The sequence below is a fragment of the Nicotiana tomentosiformis genome, chromosome 3, assembly GCF_000390325.3.
Source record: "Nicotiana tomentosiformis chromosome 3, ASM39032v3, whole genome shotgun sequence".
In the NCBI taxonomy this organism is placed as follows: domain Eukaryota; kingdom Viridiplantae; phylum Streptophyta; class Magnoliopsida; order Solanales; family Solanaceae; genus Nicotiana; species Nicotiana tomentosiformis.
In genome coordinates this window covers 32,724,786-32,744,254 of record NC_090814.1, presented here as the reverse complement: position 1 = coordinate 32,744,254, position 19,469 = coordinate 32,724,786, and the positions used below count along the sequence as shown (strand labels likewise).

The window sequence follows — 19,469 nt, the reverse complement described above, 5'->3', positions numbered from 1 at the left end:
CGACCCGATCCATAGGAATAGAAAAACTTTTCGGATCACGGAACATACGTTTACAACAGCGAGATAGGCACATAAAGGAGCATAAAGTTTTCTATCAAAAATTGATTATTCCTCCAACACCTAAAGTAGCGAAGCTCGGTCAAATATAATCTCTAATCAAATTTCACTTATTTATATAAGTAATTAAACTAACAAGTTGGGTTCAAATAATACAAATATTTCATGATAAAATCCTATGTCTAATCGGACATAACATGATTTTAGCTATGTACGGACTCTCGTCAATTGGAAAATTACCCAACCAAATTTGAAAAATTCCTAAAAGTCACCACCAGGCCCACGTGCCTGGATTCCGAATATTTTGTAGCTAAATGTTACCCATAACCTTACGAGAAATATATAATTTTTACTCAATTCCATAATCAATTTCGTGGTCTAATCTCATTTTTATCAAAATCTAGTTTTTTCAACAAAATCCCATAATGTTTACAATTTCTATGTTAAAATCTACCCATAATCAATGTATTAAACTCACATTCGGTAGAAATCACTTACTTTAAAATGCTAGATGAAAATCCCCCATCCAAGAGTTTTATAAACGGCCAAAAGAAGTGGAAAATGAAAAAGAATAGATGAAGTCCCGATTTTTATTAAATGTTCTGCCTAGTGGCCCTTCTTCGCGATCCCGAAAAAGGCCTCGCGATCGTGAAGGCACAATTGCCAAGGCTTAGAAAAAGCCCATCGCGAATGCGACCTGGTGCTCACGACCACGAAGGCTAGCCCATCCCAAGCTTCACGAATGCGACCTACCCTTCATGAACGCGAAGGGCAACGACCCAATGACCCCATGCCCTTTTCCCTTCTACGTGAACGTAGACCTCCTATCGCGAACGCGAAGGCCACATGTCTTAAACCTACGTGACCAAGTGATCGCGAATGCGAAGGACAAATCACTCCTGCCCATTATCCTTCATCTCGAACGCGAGAAACCCTCCGCGTTCGCGAAGAAGGAAACCAATACCAGCAATTTCTGGAATTTTTGACTTAACTTCGGGTGGTCCAAAACACACCCGAGTCACCCGGGATCCTGTCCAACTGTACCAACAAGCTCATAAACATAATACGGACTTGCTCGAAGTCTCAGAATAAATAAAACAACATCAAAACTAAGAAAACACCGTGAAACCAAATTAATCAACTTACAAACATCAAACTTCTTTAACTAGCTCCGAATGCGACGAATCTATTCCCAGACTCGGAATCTCAAATGGACATCGATAATATCAAAGTCAACTTCAAACCAAATTTAAGAAACTCTAAAACCTTCAAGGTGCCAACTTTCAACATTAAGCGCCGAAACGCTCTCAGATCACCCGAAACTCGATCTGGGCACACGTCCAAGTCCAAAATCATCATATGAACCTATTGGAACCATTAAATTCTAGTTCCGAGGTTGTTTACTCAAAATGTTGACTCAAGTCAAACTTAACCACCTTAGGCCACTATTAAGGAACTAAGTGTTCCGAATTCAACTCGAACACTTCCAAAACCAAATCTATCATCCCCGCAAGTTATAATACAGTAAAAGAATATACGGGAAGTCTTAAGTAGGGGAACAGGGACCTAGAAAACAAAATGACCGATCGAGTCGTTACATTCTCCACCTCTTAAATAAACGTTTGTCCTCGAACGGGTCTAGAATCATACTTGGGGTGCTGAATAGGTATGGATATCTGCTCCGTATGTCCTCCTCGGTCTCCCAAGTCGCCTCCTCAACTGGACCTTTACCGCTGAAATCCTTTTAGAACTCAACTGGTGGACCTGCCTAGCAACAATGGAAACTTGCGCCTCCTCATAACCCATGCTCTCATCTAGCTGAACTGTGATGTAATCTAACACATGTGACCTGGCGGCATGGTACTTCCGGAGCATAGACACGTGGAAAATAGGATGAACTCCTGATAGACTGGGAAGGCAAAACAAGCTTGTAAGCAACCTCCCCAACTCGCTCCAACACCTCAAATGGACCAATGAACCTCGGACTCAGCTTGCCCTTTATTCTGAACATCATGATATCCCTGATTGGCAAGACTTTCAAGAAAAACTTCTCCTCTACCATAAATGATAAATAATGCACTTTCTGATCCGTGTAACTCTTCTGTCTTGAGTGAGCTGTGCAATGTCTCTCCTGAATAAACTTTACCTTATCCAAGGCATCTGTTACCAAATCTGTGCCATATAACCTAGCCTTACCTGGCTCAAACCAACTAATGGGGGAACGACATTGCCAACCATATAAAGCCTCAAATGGAGCCATCTTGATGCTGGACTGATAACTGTTGTTATAAATAAAACTCGGCCAAAGGTAAGAATCGACCCCACTGCCCTTCGAAGTCAATCACACATGCTTTGAGCATATCCTCCAGAATCTGAACTGTCAACTGTGACTGCCGATTAGTCTGCGGATTAAAGGCTGTGCTAAGCTCTATCCGGGTACCCAACTCACTTTGTACTGCTCTCCAAAAATGTGAAGTGAACTAAGGGCCTCTTTCTGAAATGATGGAAATAGGCACACCGTGCAACTAGACAATCTCCTGAAAATAAATCTGGGCCAACCTCTCTGAAGAGTACGTAGTCACTACCGGAATAAGGTGCGCCGACTTGGTCAGCCATTCGACAATTACCCAAATGGCATCAAATTTCCTCAACGCCTGCGACAACCCAACTATGAAGTCCATAGTGATGCACTCCTACTTCCACTCCGGTATAACCATATGCTGAAGTAGGCCACCTGGCCTCTGGTACTCATACTTAACCTACTCGCAATTTAGACATCTTGCCACATACTCTACTATGTCCTTTTTCATCCGCCGCCATTAGTAATGTTGCCTTAGGTCACGATACATCTTTGTAGCACCTGGATGAATAGAATACCGCGAACTGTGTGCTACCTCTAGAATCGTCTCCCTCAGGACATCAACATTAGGAACACATAGGCGAACCTGGAGTCACAGAACACCATCATAACCGATAGTAACCTCTTTGGCACCACCCCGTAGCACCATCTCTCTAAGAACCAGAAAGTGCAGATCATCATACTAACGTGCCTTGATCCGCTTAAATAAAGAAGACTGAGCCACAACATATGCAAGAACTCGACTAGGCTCTGAAGTATCCAACCTCACAAGTTTGTTAGCTAAGGACTGAATCTCCAAAGCCTACAGCCTCTCCTCTGCTGAAATGAATGCCAAACTACCCATACTCTCAGCCTTTCCACTCAAGGCATCTGCAACCACATTCGCCTTGCCCGGATGATAGAGGATAGTAATATCATAATCCTTCAGTAACTCAAGCCACCTACACTGCCTAAGATTAAGATCCTTCTGCTTAAAGAAATGCTGCAAACTACGGTGCTCGGTGTAAGCCTCGCATGACATCCCATAAAGGTAATGCCTCCCGATCTTCAGAGCATGAACTATCACGGCCAACTCTAAATCATGTACGGGGTAATTCATCTCGTAGGGATTTAGCTGAAGTGAATCATATGCAATAACTTGCCCTCCTGCATCAATACACAACCCAAGACAATGCGTGAAGCGTCACAATACACAGTATACATCCCTGAACCGGACGTCAACACTTACACTGATGTTGAAGTCGATACAGTCTTTAGCTTCTGGAAGCTCCCCTCGCAATCATCAGGCCATCTGAATAGAGCACCCTTCTGGGTCAATCTAGTCAAAGGAGATGCAATGGATGATAAGCCCTCCACAAACCGACGATAATAACCTTCTAACCTCAAGAAACTCCTGATCTCAGTCGCTATGGTAGGATGAGGCCAACTCTGAACTGCCTCAATCTTCTTAGGACCTACATTAATGCCCTCACCTGATACAACATGCCACAAGAAAGCCACATAATCTAAACAGAACTCGCACTTGCAGAACTTAGCATATAGCTTTTGTTCCCACAAGGTTTGAAGCACAACCCTCAAATGTTGCTCATGCTCCTCCATACTACGTGAGTAGATCAATATGTCATCCACTACCAGAAAATCACGTATTACATGGGGATTTTCTTGGGGTTTATGTAGGACAATTCTCAGGAAGTTTCCTGCGAATTTTCCTTCTAAAAAAATCCGATGGAAAACCCTTCGTAGGTAACTATTACCTGTGAAATTTATAATCCCCAGGTACGTTACCTGGGAATTTTTGAATCCAAATGTAAATTACCTAGGGTTTTAAATTCGTATGAAAATGACTTGCGGATGTTTTCGTTCAAAATTTTAAAAATTCGCACGAAAGTTTTGGTAAAAAATTTATGAAAGTTAAGAGCTTCTTGCGGAATTTCGTATGGAAATATCTGCAAGTAAATTCCCATAAAAATTCCTGAGTAAATCTGTAAAAGCTTTTATATTTATATTTATTTATTTGATTATGTGCTCCCCCACACATAATATTATATGGTACCACAACATTATTTTTCTTTTAGTAATTACTAATTAATTATTATTATTTTCTAACCCCTCTCTATTATTTCATATTTCTGTAACTTTTTTAAAGTATGTACAAGTTTACTACATTAGTACATCAAAGGGCGTTAACCATCAAAATTATTACCGTTGAATGCATTACCGCTGTGCCAACATTATAAAGTGGAGAAATCCACGTCTCTCCGCCGATATGGGAGAAGATGTCCTCACTGTTTTCTCTCCCAACGTAGTACTATTTTAATGTTTCCCTCTTATTATTATTATTATTATTTGGTTCTGTTTTGAAAAAGAAACATTAATTAAGGATTTCATAAATTAAACGAAAAATTCTTTTTAGAAGTAAAAGCAAGTGAATTAAATTACAATTATGTTACTTTTAATTAATAATATTCTTAGTTATTTTTCAAGAGTTTCATTTATATTCCTGGAATACCACATTAATTTCTTTTTATATAAATAAATATATCAATTAAAAATAATTATTGTACTTCATAATTGATAAGAATTATTTCGTTAATCCTTGAACAGATGAAACTAGAGACTCACGGGACATATCCAGAAAATGAGCGAAATACGAGAAAATATATGAATAAGTGGAACCAGGGTCAAATAATACAGAGGCATTTCTGTGGCAAACTGAGACAATACCTGTAATCACAGCATCCGAAGTAGTGGCATCTGGTCTGGTAGGAAGAGCATAGACATAGGCCTGGCCACCCCCTGATTGCCCTCCCCCTCTCGGACGACCCCTAGCTGACTGAGCTCCACCCCGAACTGGCTAAGCGGGTGGTGAAGAAACTGGTGCTGATGTCAGAGACTGGCTCCTCTGCTGAGCCAGACCTCCCATAAGGCGGGGACACTACTTATTGATATGGCCAAACTCCCCATACTCATAACAACTCCCCGGTGCTGGTGTTAGGGACTGAAGGGAGCCCCGAGCACCGAGATAACTGGCAGAAGGGCCTGGCATAAACGAACCCTGACCCGATGGAGCACGGGATGAACTATGAGATGGGATGGCACTGAGAGATGAATGGACTTGCTGATAACCGTGTGAACCATGGCCAGCTGATGCACCATGGTGTGGGCAAGTCGTCTGACCATGTCTGAAAGGACGACCCCTACCGTGGTGGAACTGCCCCTAGAAGGAACACCACTAAATCCACCCTGCCCATGAGGCCTCTTGGCCTCTCTCTCAACCGACTCCTCGCTGCGAACTATCTCAATTTGACAAGCAATGTCGACAACCTTATCAAAAGTAGCACCAGACACTCTCTCTCTGGTCATAAGCAATCGCAGCAGAAAAGTGAGGCCATCTATAAACCTCTTGATCCTCTCCCTGTCTGTAGGAACCAACCAGATAGCATGACGGGCCAACTCTGAATATCTCATCTCATACTGCGTCACGGATATATCACCCTGATGAAGCTGCTCGAACTGCCTGCGCAGTTCCTCTCTGCGGGACTGTGGCATGAACTTCTCCAGGAATAGACCAGAGAAGTGCTGCCATGTAAGGGGTGCTGCGCTGACCGGCCTATGCCTCTCGTAAGCCTCCCACCAACTGAAGGCAGCCCCAGATAACTGAAAAGTAGTGAACGAGACCCAACTGGCCTCTAGAATACCTGTTGTACAGAGTATACTCTAACACCTGTCTAAGAAGCCCTGTGCATCCTCTCCCTCGGTACCACTGAAAGATGGAGGTTGGAGTCTCCCAAACCTCTCCAATCAACGCTGCTCATCATTAGGCATGACAGGAACCACATAGTCCTGAGCAGCTGCAACCGGTTGGGCTGGTGGTGCCCCCAGTGTCTGGAATCCATGTACCACCTGCTTTGGTGTGCGGGCGGCAGGAGTTTAAGCACCCCTCTGTCTCGAGAAGTGGATGCTACGGCCGGAACAGAGACCGCCTGAGCAAGACTGGTACACGCCGTCAGAATTTGAGCTAAGACCTCCTGAAGTATTGGAATCACAATAGGCACAGGTGATGCCTGAGCTGGTCCTACCGCCTCATCCACAACTGGAGCCTGCTCATGAATCGGGGCAACTAGTAGATCTGCATGTGCTGCCCTAGCTGTGGTGCGAGCTGCACCTCTGCCCCTACCACGACCTCTACTGCGACCTCAGCCTCTCGTGGCCCTGACTGGTGGTACTAGTGGCTGTCCATCCTGCCCCGTAGTACACGTCCTCACCATATGTGAGAGAATTAGAACAACAAAAATTTAGTTACCAGAATCAAAAGATTCGCACGACAAGAATTCAAGAATGTGAAGTTTCCTAAGGGTTCGACAGTCTCTCAAAGATAAGTATAGACGTCTCTGTACCGATCCGCAAGACTCTACTAAACCTGCTCATAACTCATGAGACCTATGTAACCTAGGCTCTGATACCAACTTGTCACGACCCAAAACCTAACCCATTGTGGTGGCGCCTATCGTGATACTAGGCAAGCCAACATTTCCAAAAGTCTTCCATAATTTAACAGAAATGAATTAAGACATTTAAAATAACTGGAGTTTTTCATAAAAACGGAGTAAAACCTAAAACATAAGTGCGGAAAAATAGCCCAACATCGGGGTGTCACTGAGTCACGAGCATCTAGATATCGAGTCTAATACAAACAGTGTCTAAGTATCAATATAGAAAAGAGATAAAACATAGAAGGAGAGACAAGGTCTGCTGACGCCGACAACTATCTCGTAGTCTCCGATACTCGATCGCGCACGAACTCAAAAACCTCCATGATCAAACACACCTGGACCTGCACATGAAGTGCATGGTGTAGCATGGGTACAACCAACTCAGCAAGTAACAGATATAAATAAGGAACTGAGAAGGTAGTGACGAGCTATACAAATATAGTTCATTTTCAATAATTCCAGCAAATAGTAGACATGCTTTCAAATCCGGCAATTCAAGTCAAATCAGTTTATACAGTTACAGTGCAGGTAATCCGGATATAGAATCTTTCAGAAATTTCACAACAATGACAGATAGCAACTAAGTGCATCAACAAATGAAAAAACAAGTATAGCCTCTCAGGGCCACAGACACTCAACTCGTCACAACAGCTCAATCACTCGGCTCTCAGCCCTCAATACACACACTCAATAGGTACCTACGCTCACTAGGGGTGTGCAAACTCCAGAGGGGCTCCTTTCAGCCCAAGCACTATATCACTACGCCGTGCAGCCCGACCCAATCATATAAGTAGCCATAAGGCTCGTTGCGACGTGCAACCCGATCCACAATCCATAAATAGACATAAGGCTCGTTACGGCGTGTAACCCGATCCATATACCCTCACATAGCTCACAGCTCACCACTCAGGCCCTACCTCAGTCACTAACCTCTCCAGCCCCTCGGGCTCACAGAATATCACAATAATCAGCCCAAACAGAGAATACAACAAGTATCAATAAGAAATGAGAGGGAACAGGGATATAACACGCAACTAAGACTATGACTGAGTACAAGATAGAAATTAGAAGTCATCCAATAAGTACTCGACCACTACGGGTCCCAACAGTGATAACATATGGCCTAAGCATGGTTTCTAACATGAATGACAATCAAATTTCTAGAAGACAGAGGGAACATAAAATTAACAATGGGCTATTCAACTTTACAATCTCGTGGGACGGACCAAGTCATAATCCCCCACGGTGCACACCCACATGCCCGTCACCTAGCAAGTGCGTCACCTCCAAAACAATCACATCATACCAAAATCTGGGGTTTCATACCCGTAGGACTAGATTTAAAACTGTTACTTACCTCAAACCGAGCGAATCTCTACTCCGAAATGCCTTTGCCTCTCAAATCGGTCTCCGAACATTGCGAGTATAGCCACAAGTAGAACAATACAATCAGTATAGGCTAAAAGGATCAATTCCAAAAGAAAAATACAAAATTATAGCAAAAATTCGAAATTGGCCTGAACCCGGCCCCGAGCCCACGTCTCAAAATCCGAAAAAAGTCACAAAACCCGAAAGCCCATTCAGTCACGAGTCTAACCGTACCAAATTTACTCAAATCCGATAACAAAATCCCATTCAAAACTTCAAAATCCCAACTCAAGAGTTCTTCCTCTTTTTCCCCAATTTCTCATCTCAAATCACAAATTAGATGATAAAATTAAAGATGAAATCATGGGATTTAACCAAAACCAAATAAGAATCACTTACCCCAATCAACTCCATGAAAATCCCTTCAAGAATCGCCCAATTCCGTGTTCTCTAGCTCAAAATGTGAAAAATGGGTTCAAACCCTCGTTTTGAAATTAATACTGCCTGCCCAGATATCCTTCATCGTGATCGCGGAACATTCCTCGCGATCGCAAAGCACAACTATGCTGCCCCACATTTTTATCCTACGCGAATGCGGAATCACCCACGCGATCGCAGATCACTGCCTCTCATACCTACGCGATTGCATCCTTCCTCATGCGATCTCATAGAGCATTGGCCACACCTCCCCTCCAACTTAAATCCTTCTATGCGAACGTGACCTTAGCCACGCGTTCATGAAGCACATCTTTGCACACATACGTGATCGCGTTCCTAACCCTGCTATCACATAGAACAACTCACCTCTGCCCCAAATAAGCTTACGCGATCACGAATGAATCCCTGCGATCGCGTACAAGGAAACCAGAACCTGCTAAAACTAGAACTTCAGCTATCAAGCCAAGTCCAAAAATGATCCGTTAAGCATCCGAAACTCACCCAAGGTCCCCGGGACCTCAACCAAACATACCACCCAACCCTAAAACACCATACAAACTTAGTCAAGCCTTCGAATCACTCAAAACAACATCAAAACACCAATTACACACGGATTCAAGCCTAAAGAACTTCTAAACTTTCAAATTCCACAAACGACGCCGAAACCTACCAAACCACGTCCGATTGACCTCAAATTTTGCAAACAAGTCTTATTCAACATTACGGACCTAATCAAACTTTCAGAATCGGAATCCAACCCCGATATCAAAAAGTCAACCCGCCGGTTACACTTCCCAAAATTTGACTTTTCGCCATTTCAAGCCTAAATTAGCTATACACCTCAAATTCATAGTCCGGACACGCTCCTAAGTCCAAAATCACCCAACAGAGCTAACGGAACCGAAGGAACTCCATTTCAGAGTCGTCTTCACACACTTCTGACTACGATCAAAATCCTAAGACTTAACCTTGTGTTTTAGGGACTAAGTGTCCCGAAACACTCTGAAACCAAAAACAAGACCTCCTGGCAAGTCACTTAAGCAAAAACAGATACGGAAAAAACAGTAAATAAGGGATCGGGGCTAATACACTAAAAACAAAAGGCTGGGTCGTTACAACGATTTTGCTACCCACATAACGATTCTGCTACGAGATAATTACACCACTTAATTGACTTCGGGGGTCATTTTTAGAAATTTTCTTATCCGACCCTATTTTGATATAAGGACTTAGGGGCTCATTTTAGGAGGAAAGATCTGATATTTTAGAGAGAGGAGAGAGCTATTCTGGAGAGAGAAAAGAGGGCACCAACATCTTCATTCTTCAAATTCTTGCTCAAGCTTTGGAGATTTATGGGAAATATCCACAAGATCTTCATCTAATAGGTAAGGTTCTACTCCCTAGCCCTAAATTGCGTGATTTGGACCGAAAGTAGGTAATGAGAAATGTGATTCTTGGGTATGAGAGTTGTTATCTATGCATGCATGTAGCTATAAGGATGGTGGGAAGGTAATTAAACTAATATGAGTAAACTCTTGGTATTGAATGGGTTGTGGAGTGAAGAAAATCTTGTACAAGAACCTTGTAGTCGAATTTGCACACCTAGTGTTTGATAAAATGCTCAAATGAGCTGAAACCATGAATATCTTCCTAATTTATTGTCACGCCCCAAAAAAAACGAGGAGCGCGACCGGCACTCAACCGAGTAAACCCGACTAGGCAAGCCTGCTAGATTTCCTTCTACCCAACTAATTCACGAGTAAAGAGGAGATGAACTCCATTAATCAGATTCTAAAAGCATTTCATTACGACTTCCATTTCATTTTCATTAACAACTTCATTCATGTTAACAAAATATTACAAAATTATGGATTTAATGAAAAACATATTTTTGCTAAATACCAACATTTCTAGTTCCACTCCCAACATCAAGCACCACCCACAAATTGCCTACGGAGCCTCTAAGTACAACTTAAGGGTAATAAGGAAATGCCGGCAACAGGGCCCCGGCCATACCTCAAAACATGGTAAGAAAATGAACAATAGATACATGAGGAACAAAAGGTTCAAGACCCCAGAATGAAGTGGGGCTCACCATGTCAGCTGGGAAGTGTATACTGCTATCAGTGATCAACGCCGCCTGCTGTGGAACCAACTGTATCAATTAATGATATAGCGCCCCCGGCAAAAGGGACATTAGTGCCGTCGAATAGCACTAGTATGCATAGCTAAAGGTCCTCTTTCAAAATAGAATGTCCATATAAGCAAAGACAACACATAGAGCCAGCAAGTCATAATCAACAATCTCGAAAAACCAAATGAAACATAACAATTTTCAAAGTACGAAAATAGTATATATATATATATATATATATATCGGTTGGGAGATCATTATCACCGATATTCCACCGTCTTTGTTAGCACGGAGTCCGATCACGCCCGATCGGCTAGGCCATCTCCCCACGGACAATGTGGTTTGACATGTGATGCGAAAGAAAGTTGTTACAAGAGTAGTACCATCATGTGCTCAACATGGAGTCTGATCTCCACCCGATTAGCTAGGCCGCCTTCCCACATATGTCGTGTGGGTTGGATTTTTCCTTTTCAAATTCACACGTACCAGTTTAATCCCAATTTAGGGGAATAATCACAATTTTACCAATATTTCAATTCCATCCCAAATCACAATCCACCCCTACACCGGCACGTGTACTTTCAGGTGTGGGCCTTATGACCCGCCCTTCCTCGGTTTTGCTAATGATGCTCCCAAAAATATTTTTAGTTAGTTTGCACACAAAGGTAACACATATATAGAAATGTAGTCATCTCAGAATCTTTCACATTGTACAAATCTTTATTAGCATTTTCAACCTCTCAAAATAGCAATATTTCACTGGCTCTTTGGGCCTTTCACAAGTTTCATTATTCATGGCACGATGGCCGCATTTTATTTATATTCCATACTTTCACTTCATTTAATTTCAAGGATCACCACCAAATACCAGCATGTAGGACACTCCAGAAATTATATACCTCAAGTGCGTTAATAACAGAACTTTTAGCACAAAGTGTTTTTCCCAAAGAAAGAGATATACCAACCAACAATAAGAACACACATCAAGGTCATAAACAAGTAGTACCCCAATTCATTTAATTCATTTTCAAACATCTTTATAGATTGTTAACAATGAGACATACTTAATCAAGTCATAAAGTACACGTAGGAGCAATTCAGAGTATTAAGCATATCGATTTTTCCTCACCCAATTGGTATACTAGTTTTCTTTTAGAATATGTCTCAAAGCCATACCATTTTAATAAGCAAACCATACTATAAACCTCTATCTTTTGATAATAAGCTCATTCGGAGTAATCAAGTTTATAAGTTTATACGGAATAACCCGGAATGTAGAAATTAGGAATTTTAGGCCGATCATACTTAAAATTAAGAAAACATTATGGAATTTCATTCCGAGAGAGAAAGTTTCGCCAACATACCTTGTTTGAGCTTTCCTTAAGTTACTACAACGCACTGACACCTCTAGCAATAATAATCTATAGGAGGATAGGGAAAATCGATTAATAATTAGAAAGATTTCCCATGGTGTAACTCTCTTAGGAATTTCATCAAACACCTAATCATGTGAAATAGACTACAAGGTCCTACAATGGAAATTCCTTCTTCCCACAACCAATTTCAACAAGAACTACCCAAATTAGTTCATTAATCCCACACACTACAACTTAGTGTCACATGCATGGCCTATTTCTAACCCCACAATATATTTAAACTCTTAACCTCTTGCATGCAAGCTATGGAAGTAGGACTTACCCAGATGGAGGACAATCTAGTGTCTATCTTCCTTGATTCTTGAAGATTTGAGTAAGATTTGGGTGATTGGAAAGCTAGGTTCCCTCTTTCTCTCTCTCTCTCTCTTTCTCTATATTGCTCTTACCTCTCTCTAAAATTATCAGAGTATCGCCCCAAATGAAGCCCCAATCGTTATTTATCAAAATAGGGTCGAGTTATAAAAATAGAAAAATGGACCCTCCGACTCAGATCTGCGGTCGCATATGCGACCGCATAATGATTATGCGGCCCGCAAAGTGGTCGCACAATTTATGCTGAGAACTGGGATGTTTCGAGCGGGGTATGCGGCAGGTCTACGGTCCGCAGACCTATTATGCTGTCGCAAAATGCACCGCAGACCTGATATGCGGTCGCATAGTGTGTCGCATAATGGTGTTTAACTTAGCTCAACTTCTGCTTCTCTTTGCGGTACTTATGTGGCCCACATATTGATTATGCGGTCGCAAACCAGACCGCAGAATTGCATTCTTCAGCCAAAACGATTCCTCAACACCTTAGTGCATTCTTTCACTCAAAAAGTCTGACCCGCGGCGACGGAATTTACTACTTCTAAAGCTTTAGCCTAACTCGGCACCATGAGACCTTAAATTTCCCGGGGCCTTACATTCTCCCCCGCTTAGGATCATTTGTCCTCGAATGAGAGGTAGAGTCTGCCCCAAACACTTAACATAATATATCTCTTTTCTCACCTACCTCAAGTCCCTAAATTTTTACTAACTCCTAAATTTTCTAGAAATTTCGGTAGAGTTTCCTCTGTAATTGTGCCTATCCACCTGCCAGAGAACCACGAAAACCATCATAGCAACACATCTGTAACCAGGAAAATCACACAATATACCTATAACACAAATCTTCCATATAACTGGCATTACATTATCAAAAACGATATCTGGATAGGAGCTGCACATATCTAAATCATAACACACAAAGAATACCTCTCGAATCACAACACTTTCGGCCTTCAAGATGACTTCCTCTGCACAAACCTTGCCATAGCACTTGACGGATGGCACTCTCTTTATTCCGCAAATTTCAACCTTGTTTAACCCAGGATTACAATTAACTACTCCTCATAAGCCGACTACCCATTAATTTTACTCCCAAAAGTCCCCCCCAAAACAATATACAAAAGATTTCCAACTCCTCCTTGGACATAGACACATGAAATACCGGGTAGATGGAGGGCATCGATGGGGAGACATCATACTCATAGCTTGGCCCGCTTCTTTCGAGATTCCCATAAATTCCAAACTGCACTACTCCTATATTACCTTTATTAGCAATTCACATAGTATCATCATGGAGAAAATCTTGAGAATAACTCGCTCACTTTCTTTAACTCTAAATCTCTATGTCGGACACACGAATAAACCCTTGGCGACCTTTAACCATTACTCTATGATGGGCTAGAATGAATATGACTATAGAGTTCTTACCCAATATGATTGACCATGGAATGATACTTCCTTTTTGACATGCTTGAACCTACAGCCTCGACAGATTTACCACAAACAGGAACAGCGAGCCTCGAGACTGGGTCAAAATTATTCAAAAATCCATCAATGGGCTGAGCAGAGTATTTCATGAGGTTACATATCCTAAGAAACATAAAACTTACTATTGATAATGTTGGCCTGATTAATCATTGGGGTGACATCATCGATTTCACTAATGAGGCATAGAGTTAGCTTAGCATAGCGGAAATAAAAATCATTAAGGAGGAATGTTCAAGTACGTGACACCAGTCATCCCCCGGAGTGTAAGGAAAATGAGAATACTCTGGCACCTTGAATGAGATATGGGTTTCAAATACATGCGGTTGAACTACACTCCTAACATTAACTGGCACAAGGAATCTATGTCACAAGCTCATGAGGATGAGAAAGAAGTTGAACACCTATGAGACTATTATTATTCTGACAGCTTAACCATTGCCACTAGTTGATCCTATATGAGAGGACTAAGGATATGACAACTTGTCTTCCAAGTCAAAATATTCGTGATATATGCCAAAACCTGAAACATTTAAACCTTAACCCTTCACGAGTGAAGCCACCTAGCCAGGACATCTAAATGTTGGGATGAAATCATGTATCGATGAGAGAGAAGGAACACTTTTCTATGAGATTGACATGCTTCTGCTATAATAATCCTCAAGTTGCAATACTAGGCCATTTCACGGGCAACTACGATACTAGGAACAAAGTGAGCTACTTGCTACGAAATGATCTAAGTGGGAACGAGAGTCATACTACAATGGGCAAAGAGAATATCTTCCTATGACGGATTTTGGGAAAACCTTAGATTTCTCAGAAATTTTATACCGACAAACGACCTCTTCAATTGACATGCACACATGTGATAGGAGCTGAGATATGCTCTCATGTTACTAGATAGAGGAAAGGTTTCATGATGATATTTGCTAGAGAGCAGAGTGACTGTTCAAGCCATAGAAGCCGTATACATCAGAGAGAAAAGAGTGGCTCGAGAAGGATCACCACACTAGTCTCCTTTACATTGAATTTGACACCACATAGGTAAACTTTTATGACGGTGCATGCGTAACTACAAATTAACAGATGTTATTCAGTTGATTGAAAATGTTCTGTAAGAAATTCATCAGGTGTAGCCCCTTGTTGAGAATTTTAGGGAAGCAAGTGGGAAGTGTTACCCTAGGATTATGACTCAATTCAAGAAGTTATTATAGGACTCAATTTCTCAAGAGTTCGTAAGTAAGATAATTATGTTAAAGAGGCTTTACGAATAATACGTCTCGTTCAAAGAGTAGATACATAAAATGGCTCATAAGGTTGTCCTGACAGTCCCATTGCAACATAAGGATTAACATATGACAAAGTGGAATCGGAATCAATAAGAGCATATACGTAAGAAGATTGGAAGTCAATATACCTGTAACCACACCCGGAAAAACCTCCGACCTCTGATGCCTTCTCATAGCATAGAGCCTGTTGGGCCCTCCCGAGCCCTGAATACCATCCCTAACTGCTCCACGCACTACGAGGGCTATAGTGACCAGAGCTGGGGGAGGCGCTGTAGATGAAGTAGTTGTAGAACTGGCTGGCTGTGCCACACCCCTGCCCATGACCTGGCGAGATGAATGAAAATCTCTTTGAAGGTGACCCGACATACCACACTTGTAGCACACATTGGTACCATAGTGACATACTCCCGGATGACATCTCCCACAGTTCACACAACGGGGACGAGGTCCACTAAATTGACTCGCCCCGCTGGCCTGATATTCACCCCTTTTGCATATATTATAAACTTCCCCCTTATCCTTCCTCCAAGCTTCCAATACGGTAGTAACAGTTCCAGTACCGGTTTGCTGTGCGGGCCCTTGGAATTGCCCAGATCTACCACCCCAAGCATGTTGCTGAGAATACTCACCACACGATGTCAAATGTTCCTTCCCACATACCAGGCAGACCGAGATAGGTGTACCCAACCTAGGGCATTTGTTCTTCTTGTGCCCCCCTCTTTCCAAAATCGTAACATATCTCAAGAGTCATCCAACATCTTCCCAAGTGACGCTTCTTGCAAACTGAACAATCCAGTTCATTAGCACCGACAACCCTCTTTCATTTCTTTGATGCTCTCACCACACGATCCGGCAGTGCCGTGACATTGGTAGGAAAAAGGACACTTCCTTTAGCAACAAGTTCTTCCAATCCCTCCACAGCTTGACGCATTCTCCGAACGAACTCTTGTGCGATTTCCCCCAGATTCAACGGTGGGGTTATTCCTTCCTCGCTGCTTCCAACTCGTGGGTTACTCATCTGGAAAATGAGACATAATGAGGAAATTAGCTCCCTATCTTGAGCTCTACCGCACGATATAGAATATCAAGGAATGGTGAAATTCTTAAATGCCCAAGGGCCTCCTAATTATAGATGTGGTCGACAACACACCGATAAGAAGGACTCTACTAGACATGACTCCGAGACATCCTAGGACACTTTAAAACCTTAGGCTCTGATACCGAGTTTGTCATGCCCCAAAAAGAACGAGGAGAGCGACCGGCGCTCAACCGAGTAAACCTGACTGAGCAAGCCTGCTAGATTTTCTTCTACCCAACTAATTCACGAGTAAAGAGGAGATGAACTCCATTAATCAGATTCTAAAAGTATTTCATTACGACTTCCATTTCATTTCCGTTAACAACTTCATTCATGTTAACAAAATATTACAAGTTTATGGATTTAATGAAAAACATATTTTTGCTAAATACCAACATTTCTAGTTCCACTCCCAACATCAAGCACCACCCATAAACTGCCTACGGAGCCTCTAAGTACAACTGAAGGGTAATAAGAAAATGTCGGCAACAAGGCCCAGGCCATACCTCAAAATATGGTAAGAAAATGAATAATAGATATATGAGGAACAAAAGGTTCAAGACCCCGGAATGAAGTGGGGCTCACCAAATCGGATGGGAAGTATATACTTATATCACTGATCGATGCCGCCTGCTGTAGAACTACCTGTATCAATTAATGATACAGCGTCCCCGGAAAAAGGGATATTAGTACCGTCGAATAGCACTAGTATGCATAGCTAAAGGTCCTCTTTCAAAATAGAATGTCCATATAAGCAAAGACAAGACATAGAGCCAGCAAGTCACAATCAACAATGTCGAAATAACCAATTGAAACATAACGATTTTCAAAGTACGAAAATAGTATATATATATATATATATATATATATATATATATATATATATATATATATATATATATTTGGTTGGGAGATCAATAGCACCGATATTCCACTATCTTTGTTAGCACGGAGTCCGATCACGCCCGATCGGCTAGGCCATCTCCCCACGGACAATGTGGTTTGACATGTGATGCGAAAGAAAGTTGTTACAAGAGCAGTACCACCATGTGCGCAACATGGAGTCTGATCTCCACCTGATCAGCTAGGTCTCCTTCCCACATATGTCGTGTGGGTTGGATTTTTCCTTTTCAAATTCACACGTACCAGTTTAATCCTAATTTAGGGGAATAATTAGAATTTCACCAATATTTCAATTCCATCCCAAATCACAATCCACCCCTACACCGGCACGTGTACTTTCAGGTGTGGGCCTTATGACCCACCCTTTCTCGGTTTTTCTAATGATGCTCCCAAATATATTTTTAGTTAGCTTGCACACAAAGGTAACACATATATAAAAATGTAGTCATCTCAGAATCTTTCACATTGTACAAATCTTTATTAGCATTTTCAACCTCTCACAATAGCAATATTTCCTTGTCTCTTTGGGCCTTTCACAAGTTTCATTATTCATGGCACGATGGCCGCATTTTATTTATATTCCATACTTTCACTTCATTTAATTTCAAGGATCACCACCCAATACCAGCATGTAGGACACTCCAGAAATCATATACCTCAAGTGCGTTAATAACAGAACTTTTAGAACAAAGTGTTCTTCCCAAAGGAAGAGATATACCAACCAACAATAAGAACACACATCAAGGTCATAAAAAAGTAGTACCCCAATTCATTTAATTTATTTTCTAACATCTTTATAGATTGTTAACAACGAGACATACTTAATCAAGTCATAAAGTACACATAGGAGCAATTAAGAGTATTAAGCATATCGAGTTTTCCTCACCTAATTGGTATACTAGTTTTTATTTCGAATACGACTTAAAGCCATACCATTTTAATAAGCAAACCATACTATAAACCTCTATCTTTCGATAATAAGCTCATTCAGAGTAATTAAGTTTAGAAGCGTATATGGAATTACCCGGAATGTAGAAATTAGGAATTTTAGGCCGATCATACTTAAACTTACGAAAACATTATTGAATTTCATTCCGAGAGAGAAAGTTTAGCCAACATACCTTGTTTGAGGTTTCCTTAAGTTACTACAATGCACCGACACCTCTACTAATAATAATCTATAGGAGGATAACGAAAATCGATTAATAATTGGAAGGATTTCACATGGTGTAACTGTCTTAAGAATTTCATCAAACACCTAATCGTGTGAAATATACTACAAGATCCTACAATGGAAATTCCTTCTTCCCACAACCAATTTCAACAAGAACTACCCAAATTAGTTCATTATTCCCACACACTACAATTTAGTGTCACATGCATGGCCTATTTCTAAACCCATAATATATTTGAACTCTTAACCTCTTGAATGCAAGCTCTGGAAGTAGGACTTACCCGGATAGAGGACAATCTAGTTGCTATCTTCCTTGATTCTTGAAGATTTGAGCAAGATTTGGGTGATTGAAAAGCTAGGTTCCCTCTTTCTCTCTCTATATTGCTCTTACCTCTCTCTAAACTTATCAGAGTATCGCCCCAAATGAAGCCCCAAATATTATTTATCAAAATAGGATCGGGTTATAAAAATAGAAAAATACTGCATAATGATTATGCGGCCCGCAAAGTGGTCGCGTTAATAACAGGATGTTTCGGGTTTGGTATGCGGTAGGTCTACGGCCCGCAGACCTATTATGCGGTCGCGAAATGCACCACAGAACTGATATGCAGTCGCATAGTGCGCCGCATAATGGACTTCAACTTAGCTCAACTTCTGCTTCACATTGCGGTACTTATGTGGCCCACATATTGATTATGCGGCCGCAAACCAGACCGCAGAATTGCATTCTTCAGCCAAAAAGATTCCTCAACACCTTACTGCATTCTTTCACTCAAAAAGTCTGACCCGCGGCGAGAAAGCTCGACGCGAAGATAAATTTACTACTTCTAACACTTTAGCCTAACTCTGCACCATGAGACCTTAAATTACACAACAAAATTTCCCGGGGCCTTACATTTATGTTCAATTTTGTTATGTCTCAAAATATATTGGGGGTGCTAGGATT

At 41.5% G+C, this 19,469-nt stretch overlaps 1 protein-coding gene across 1 annotated transcript; it reads right to left on the bottom strand.

Moving 5' to 3' along the window:
* Positions 1-1,867: 1,867 nt before the first annotated feature.
* LOC138907585 (uncharacterized) lies at positions 1,868-2,317 on the bottom strand. Its single transcript, XM_070198187.1, has one exon. The coding sequence runs from the start codon at positions 2,315-2,317 to the stop codon at positions 1,868-1,870; it is 450 nt and encodes a 149-aa protein (XP_070054288.1).
* Positions 2,318-19,469: the final 17,152 nt, after the last annotated feature.

What these genes read in the sequence shown, in the direction of transcription:
- LOC138907585 (XM_070198187.1), bottom strand. Translation starts at nt 2,317, where the DNA reads ATGGCTCCATTTGAGGCTTTATATGGTTGGCAATGTCGTTCCCCCATT.